The sequence below is a fragment of the Tachyglossus aculeatus genome, chromosome 11 (assembly GCF_015852505.1).
Source record: "Tachyglossus aculeatus isolate mTacAcu1 chromosome 11, mTacAcu1.pri, whole genome shotgun sequence".
Lineage (NCBI taxonomy): Eukaryota > Metazoa > Chordata > Mammalia > Monotremata > Tachyglossidae > Tachyglossus > Tachyglossus aculeatus.
The window spans coordinates 30,501,799-30,510,127 of record NC_052076.1 but is presented as its reverse complement, the minus strand read 5'-3'; the positions used below and the strand labels follow the sequence as shown (position 1 = coordinate 30,510,127).

The window sequence follows — 8,329 nt, the reverse complement described above, 5'->3', positions numbered from 1 at the left end:
AGGAAGGAGTTAGTAGTAGTAGTAGTAATAATAATAAAATAACAAAAAGCGGGTATTTGTTAATTGCTTACTATGTGCCAAGCACTATACTAAGCACTGGGATAGATACAAAATAATCAGGTCCCACATGGGGCTCACAGTCTAAGTAGTAGGGAGCTCCAGCATTGAATCCATATTTTGCGGATGAGGCACAGAGAAATTAAGTTACTTGGCCAAGGTCACACAGCAGGTAAGGGGTGGAACCAGGAATTGGAGGAGAGGAAGTGGAAGGAGTGTGTATGTACCCTGTTCAAGGAGTTTGGACAGGAATGGGAGGAGGGAGATGCTGTGATAACTGGAGTGGACAGTAGGAACCGAAAAGGTTTTTCAGGCTTGGGGAGACTTGAGCGACTGTGATGACAGAGGGAAAGGAACCATCAGAAAGTGAATGGTTGAAGATTCATTCATTCAATCATATTTATTGACTGCTTACAGTGCGCAGAGCACTGTACTAAGCACCTAATGGAAATCAGGGAGGAAGGATGGTGGACACAAGTGTTTTTATAAAGTGGAAAGGGATCAAATAATATATATAGTTTTAAAGGTACTTATTAAGAGCTTACTATGGAGCTTATTATGTGCCAGGCACTGTTCTAAGCACTGGGGTAGATACAAGGTAATCAGTTTGGTGGACACAGTCCCTAGCCCCTGTGTGGCTCACAGTCTTAGTCCCCATTTTACAGATGAGGGAACTGAGGAACAGAGAAGTGAAGGGACTTGCCCAAGGCCCCAGATGTTGTCTGGAAGGCATGAAACCCGGCTAGATCAGGGGGTTAATCGGTGGTATTTACTGAGCACTTACTATGTGCCGAGCACTGTACTAAGCCTTTTGGAGAGTACAGCGGAGTTGATAGATGCATTTCCTGCCCTCGAGGACTTTACAGTCCAGAAGTGAACTCCGTCGTTGCTCCAGGTTGCTTCTGCCCAACCCTGTCAAACCCCAAGCCAATCCCCTTGCCCTGACCCCCAGCATCCTTTGTGGGGATTCATTCATTCATTCAATCGTATTTATTGAGCGCTTACTGTGTGCAGAGCCCTGTACTAAGTGCTTGGGAAGTACAAGTTGGCAACATATAGAGACGGTCCCTACCCAACAGTGGGCTCACAGTCTAGAAGTGGGAGATGGATCCCAGAAGGGCTGGAGGAAATTGGTCTGGGAATCCTCTCTGGCTTGGCTGGCAGCTGGAGCAGCCCATTCCCCAGGACTTGAGTAGCCTTGATCCCAGAACCTGACCATGTCTAGTCTGAACTGAGCTCAGGGAACGTGGGGAGAGGCAGAGGGAGGAAGTGTCCCAGTTCCTGCCCGCAAGGGGCTAATAGTCTGTTGGAGGAGACAGGTGCATGCACACACATGTACAACTAATGATACTGAATGCAGACTGTGTCTAGAGCATTACACTAAACACCGGGGCAGGGGGAGGGTACCAGAGATGCAAAAGACCCAATCCCTGTCTTCAAGGGACTTGCTGTCTAATAGGGAGACAGGCAGATGTAGTAGTTTAATGGAAATAGCTGGGTCTGGGAGTCAGAGGACCTGAGTTTTAATCCCGGCTCTGCCACTTGCCTATTGTGTGACCTCGGGCAAGTCACTTTGCTTTTCTGTATCTCAGCTCCCTCATCTACAAAATGGGGATTCAATACCTGTTCTCCCTCCTACTTAGACTATGAGCCCCATGTGGGACCTGATTATTTTGTATATTCCCCAGCATTTAGTACATTGCTTGGCACATAGTAAGCACTTGGCAAAATCCACACTTATTATTAATTATCATTAATAGTGACAAAGTGGGAACAGGAGAAAAAACAAAGACAACACCCAGAGAGGCAGAATACACAAAATGTCAGTGGCAGGGGCAGAAGCCACCCCATATCCCTGTGAGTGCCCCCTCGTCCCCCCACCCCCAATCAAACGTAGCCCTTGGGATTGGAATGTCAGGCTCGGTTCCCTTTGCTCTTCCCCCCTCCCAGCCCCCCAGCACTTATGTACAAATCTGTAATTTATTTATTTGTACTGATGTCTGTCACCTCTGATCTAGACAGCAAGCTCTTTGTGGGCAGAGAATATGTCTGTTTATTGTTGCATTGTACCCACCCAAGTATAGTGCTCTGCACACAGTAAGTGCTCAATAAATACAATTGAATGAATGAATGAGCAGGGTTGGGGTTAGTCTTTCCAGTAGAGGCGGGCTTCCAGAGGAGGGGAGGATGCGGCTTGTGGTGGAGGAGCAAAGGGGGCATTCACGGTGTGGCGGAATGCAGCGGCCCTCGCTTCTCTCTCACCCAGAGCTCCCATGGACCCCCTGAACCTGTCCTGGATCGACGAGGACCCGGACGGCGGGAACTGGAGCCGGCTGGTCAATGGGTCCCGGACGGGGGGTGGGGCTGCGGTCTTCAACTACTACGCCATGCTGCTTACCCTACTCATCTTCGTCATCGTCTTCGGCAACGTGCTCGTGTGCATGGCTGTGTCACGGGAGAAGGCCCTGCAGACGACCACCAACTACCTGATCGTCAGCCTGGCCGTGGCCGACCTCCTGGTGGCCTCCCTCGTCATGCCCTGGGTGGTCTACCTGGAGGTACGGCCCTCCCAGCCCCCCGCCGTGACCTCTAACCCATGTCCTGCCTCTGGCCTGGAACGTCCTCCCTCCTCATATCCGATGGACAATGACTCTCCTCAATTTCAAAGCCTTAATGAAGGCACACCTCCTCCAAGAGGCCTTCCCTGACCAAGCCCTCTTTTCTATTTCTTCAACTCCCTTCTGCATTACTCTGACTTGCTCCCTTTATTCAACCCCCCTTCCCAGCCCCACAGCACTTACGTACATATCCACAGTTTATTTATATTAATGTCTGTCTCCCCCTCTAATCTGTAAGCTCATTATGAACAGGGAATGTGTCTCATAGTATCGTATTTTACTCTCCCCAGTGCTTAGTACAGTGCCCTTCACACAGTAAGTGCTCAATAAATACAATTGACTGACTGACTGACTCCACCCCAGGCCCTAGCTTCCCAAGCCAGCTCCCACCACTGCCGCCTGAGAGGCTCTAAGTGGGTCTCGGGCCTCGGTTTCCCCCTCCCTGGGGGATGAGGAGGAAGCTTGAGTGGCTGGTGTCAGTCCACCCAACAGTCAATCAGTGGTATTTACTGAGCACTTACCATGTGCAGAGCACAGCACAAAGCTCTTGGGAGAGTACAACGCAAGAGCTGGTAGATGCGATTCCTGCCCACAGGGTGACAGTGCCCAGTGCCATCTTGGCCTCACCCCTGGAGGTTGTCCCTGGAGGGAGGGGCAGTGGTCTCACCCCTCTCCTTACTCTGTCCCAGGCCCCAGGCTGCATTGGCCTCAGGGTCCTGTTGCCAGGAATGAGGCCGGGGAGGGATGGGGTTCCAGGTGGAGGGGAGATAGAGGTCCGGAGAGGGGTCCCCACATGCCCTGGTCATCTCCCCCAGGTGGTGGGCGAATGGCGGTTCAGTCGGATCCACTGTGATATCTTCGTCACCCTTGATGTCATGATGTGCACAGCCAGCATCCTCAACCTGTGTGCCATCAGCATCGACAGGTGCGGCCGGGGCCGGGTGGAAGAGGCCAGGGGGTGGGGCCCGGGGGGTGGGGGTGCCCTTCCCCCATCATGCTACTCTCGGCCCTGCAGGGGACAGGCTGGGGATACTGATAGAAGAGGAGTTTGGTAATGCTCTGTGCATTGTTTCCCATAGCTCCGGCCCTCTGGCCAGCTGATGGGGCAACAGGGAGACAGAGAGAGGCTCAGCGGGGTGGGGAGGCAGGGTGACAGGCAGAAAGAGTGCTAGGGAGAGCAGCCTGGGCAGTTTGCAGTCAGGGCATGAGGGAGGGACAGTTAGGGAGGTGGAGGGGGCAGGCAGATTGGCAGGGAGAGAGACAGGGCTTCAGGAGGGTGGAGAGGCAGGATGAGGGGCAGGAAGAGTGCCAGGGAATGGCAGATTGGGCAGCAGGCAGGCAGGGCACAAGGGAGAAGACAGTTATGAAGCGGCATGGCAGATAGAGCACAGGCCTGGGAGTCAGAAGGTCATGGGTTATCATCCCTACTCTGCCACTTGTCTGCTGTGTGACCTTGGGAAAGTCACTTTGCTTTTCTGTGCCTCAGTTACCTCATCCTCAAAATAGGGTTTGAGACTGGGAGCCCCATGTGGGATAGGGACTGGGTCCGATCTATCTGCTTATATCCACCCCAGTGCTTAGTACAGTGCCTGGCACACACTAAGTGCTTAACGAATAGCATTATTATTATTATTATGAGTAGGGAGGCAGGGTGGCAAGACAGAGTGGCAAGGAGACAAATGGAGCCTCAAAAGGGCAGGGAGGTAAGATGACAGGGAGAGAGAATGCTGGGGAGAGGCAGTTAGGAAGGCAGGGTGGCAAGCAGAGAGGGTGCCAGGTGGCAAGCAGAGTTCCAAGAGAGACAAATAGGAAGGCAGGGTAGCAAGGTAGCCTTTGCCTGGGGCACTGGACCCAACAGCTGGCAGTAGAAACACTCTGAAGGCCCAGGACCCCAGGGATGGAGGTGTCTGGAGCAGAAATCCTGCTCTCACCCCTTCCCCAGTGCCTGCCCCACCCATCTCCATGGCCCCCAACTTCCCCTGTGCCTCCGCTCCACAGGTACACAGCCGTGGCCATGCCCATGCTCTACAACACCCGCTACAGCTCCAAGCGCCGGGTCACCGTCATGATCACCGTGGTCTGGGTCCTGTCCTTTGCCATCTCCTGCCCACTGCTGTTTGGCCTCAACAACACCGGTGTGCCAGTCTGTGTGCGGTGTGGGTGGGGACAGGCCAGAGGGGAAAGGGCAAGGGGATAGGAGGGCCGAAGGGAAAGTGGGGGGCAACCGGGTCTTCTGCGGAGCCCGACCAGCCAATTGCAGGGAGGGGTATGCAAATGATATGCAGAGAACATGTAAATAAGACATGTAAACATCGGTCCCTGGGCAAGCAGGTTTTGAGAGAGGGTGACATTGGGGGGCCACCCACCCTGCTGACACCCTGCTGACACCCTGTCCGCCACCCACAGCCCAGAATGAGTGCATCATCGCCAACCCAGCCTTCGTGGTGTACTCCTCCGTCGTGTCTTTCTACGTGCCCTTCATCGTCACGCTCCTCGTCTACGTCCAGATCTACATTGTCCTGCGCAAGCGCCGCAAGCGGGTCAACACCAAGCGCACGTGCCTCGGGCTGGAGTCCGACACGCAGGTCCCACTCAAGGTGCCCCCTCCCACCACCATTGCATCCCCCCAACGCTGCCCCTCCTCCTCCCTAAAGTAGGAGGAAGGGCGAGAGGTCATCTGGGCCAACCCCCAGCCTCTCTGAATGACTGACTTGTCTGGAAGAATCAGGTCTGTTGTTTCTTTAAAGACCCGCCAGGGGCAGGGCCTGCCCCCTTTCCTGGGGGCTCGATTTAGTCCCAAGATTCCTCTTCCAGTCTAACCCAATTCCCTGACGCTGCAGTCCATCCCCCGGCAGAGAGCGGCTGGTCAAAGTTGAACCGTTGCAGCTCCCTACACTTTCTAATCCACCAGAAGCCCAGGGTTCTTGCTCAGTTCCCTGCCTAGCAGAGAGGATGTGTCAGGGCTGCACAATGGGTCAACAATGGGGTGTAGTAAAGTGTGCATACAAGGAGGGCACTGCTCAGAGACTTTGGGGCATCAGGCAGCAGAATCTGTCCAGCCCCCCACCTCCAGGCTGGGCCCCCAGACCATCCCTAAGCCCAGAGTGGGTTTGGCTTTGGGCTTGTGGTCCACTGTCCTCGCGGTGACTGCTGGGCTCCCCCACAGGACAAGTGTGCCCACCCAGATGACGTGAAGTTGTGCCCGCTTATCGCCAAATCCAACGGGAGCTTCCTGGCCCACAAGAGGAAAGTGGTAGGTGTGCTGGGCCCCTGAATCTGGGAACATCCCACACCTCCTCTTCATAAGGGGAGGCTGGACATTCCCATGGCATAGGGATAGGGGGCCTACGGATTCCCCTGGGGTCTGCAACACTGCATGCAATGCCAAGAGCCTTGTCCATGTGGTCCTGCCTCTCGTGGGCTGTGAAAGAGTAGGCTTGGGGTCTGCGTACAGCTGCTGCCTACTCAGTCTAGTCTAGGAAGGCTTCCTGAAGCAGGTCCAAGACCCCACCTTCTAACCCTGCCCTGCCCACTCACCCACTGTCTCCCAGGCCCTGCCCATTCACCTGGCCATGCCCACTCACCCAGCCCCTCCTGATCACCTACCTCCTCCCAGGCTACTGCCACTCACCTAGATCCTTCCAGGCCCCGCTCCCTCACCAGGCCCCGCCTGTTCACCCGCCACTGCCCGGTCATTCCATCCCGGTCCAGGAGGCAGCAGTGGACATGATGTCCAGCACCAGCCCACCCGAGAAGACCAAGTACTCACCCGCGGCCCCCAGCACCCTCCCACTGGCCGCCCCCACGCCCTCGCAGCCGGGCGCCCCCTCCACGGGTCCCACCGACAGCCCCCCACGACCACAGAGGAACGGCCTGGCTCGGGGGGCCCCCAGGGTGGCCAAGATGTTCGAGATCCAGAACCTGCGCAACGGCAAGATGCGGACGTCGCTCAAGGCACTGAGCCGGCGGAAATTGTCCCAGCAGAAGGAGAAGAAGGCCACGCAGATGCTGGCCATTGTGCTCGGTGAGTAGGCTCGGCATGGAGGGTCTGTGGGGCAGGGCACCCCTTTGGGGGGGTGGTCTCCTCCCCGCCCCCACTGGACCCTCACCCCCACCCTCCCACCGCCTCCGCAGGTGTGTTTGTCATCTGCTGGCTGCCCTTCTTCATCACCCACATCCTGAACATTCACTGTGACTGCGCCATCCCCCCCGTGCTCTACAGCGCCTTCACATGGCTGGGCTACGTCAACAGCGCAGTCAACCCCATCATCTACACGACGTTCAACGTCGAGTTCCGCAAGGCCTTCCTGAAGATCCTGCACTGCTGACCCCCAGCCTGCCCCCCGCCACCGCCCGCTCAGCCATCCCCTGCTTCCTGGGGGGAGGGGGTTTGTGGTGGGCTGCAGGACTGACCCTCGGGCCTCCCCCCCAGGCCCTCCCCCTGGGTTGGAGCAGCCAGACTGTCCGCAGCTGGGCTGAGGGAGAGGAATGCTGGGGTCCATCCCCCCCCCAACCCTGACCCAGCACCTCTTCTCATTGTCTACTCTTGGAGCAAGGATGTGGGGCTGGGGAATTTGTGGGATTGGAGGAGGGCCTGACTCCCTGCACCCACACCTGCCAGCCCAGAACTGCACAGTCGTTTGTCCTCTCACCTGGTCCTGGGGGCAGGACAGGGAGAAATGGGCTCAGGTCTGACCCAGGCCCCAGGACCTGCTCCTCCTCCTGCAGTCCAGCCTGGGCAGCCGGCCTCAGGGGAGAGGAAGGGGTCTTAAGAGTTTCCATCCCTGGGATGACCCCCCAACCCCTAAGACATGGCATTGACCCTTTAACCCCCAGCCTCAGTGTACAGGACTGAGGATTGGACCACACTGTTGGGGCTTGAGCTAGAGGCCCATCCTGGCTGCTGCAGGGCTCAGCTCCCTGTGCCCACCCCTGCCAGCCCAGGACTGGGCAGCTGCCTGTCTGTCCATCTGTCTGAGTCTTTTGTAAGCTCGATCACTGCACAGACAATAAAGAGGCCCGGGGTGCCCCTGCAGGGTCAGTGCTTTCCTTGCAGGACAGGGGCAGAGGGAGGATACCACCCAAGCAGGAGGGCAGTGGGCCGCCCTGGCCTTCACCCTGGAGGTCTCCAGAAATGGGGGGGAGCCATGGGATTGGGTGTGGACCTGTGGTGGCTGCCCTAGAGAGGAGGTGGCCGAACATTTGAAGGTGGTCCTGGGAAGTGAGGGAAGGCGGCAGCCAGTTTTGGTCCTGGCTCCAGAGAAGAGGGCGACTGGATGGGCTGTGCCCAGTCTCAATCCCATCTCCTCTCCCTCTACTCCTTCACAGCCCTTGTTTCAGGGCCAGGAACTCCCCTTCCCCTCACCTGCTTCCACCACCCCTGAGCCTTCTTCTCTGCAGGTCCAGCAGGGCACCAACTGTTCACTCACTGCAGTCTGGACAGGGCACACCAGAAGAAGCAGAACCAGGAATCAGGAGCCTGAGGGGAGGGAGGAGTGTCCTGGGGACTGACCAGACCTCCAAGGACCCACCATGTGCTCCCTTGTAGGCAAGGTGGGTCCCTTCTCCAGCATCAAGAATATAATAATAATAATAATGGTATTTGTTAAGTGCTTACTATGTGCCAGGCACTGTACTAAGCACTGAGGTGGATA

At 56.4% G+C, this 8,329-nt stretch overlaps 1 protein-coding gene across 2 annotated transcripts; it reads left to right on the top strand.

Annotated features, from left to right (window-relative positions):
* The first annotated feature begins 2,330 nt into the window (after positions 1-2,330).
* On the top strand, positions 2,331-7,692 carry DRD2 (dopamine receptor D2). Of its 2 annotated transcripts, none has more exons than XM_038754111.1 (7): positions 2,331-2,615; positions 3,491-3,600; positions 4,674-4,810; positions 5,082-5,260; positions 5,842-5,928; positions 6,387-6,699; positions 6,810-7,692. In XM_038754111.1, exons 1-7 carry the CDS (start codon positions 2,331-2,333, stop codon positions 7,001-7,003), a joined length of 1,305 nt encoding a protein of 434 aa, XP_038610039.1. In that variant the 3' UTR covers positions 7,004-7,692. The 2 variants fall into 2 exon arrangements, with proteins under 2 accessions (XP_038610039.1, XP_038610037.1); XM_038754109.1 differs by having other exon boundaries at positions 5,082-5,272.
* Positions 7,693-8,329: the final 637 nt, after the last annotated feature.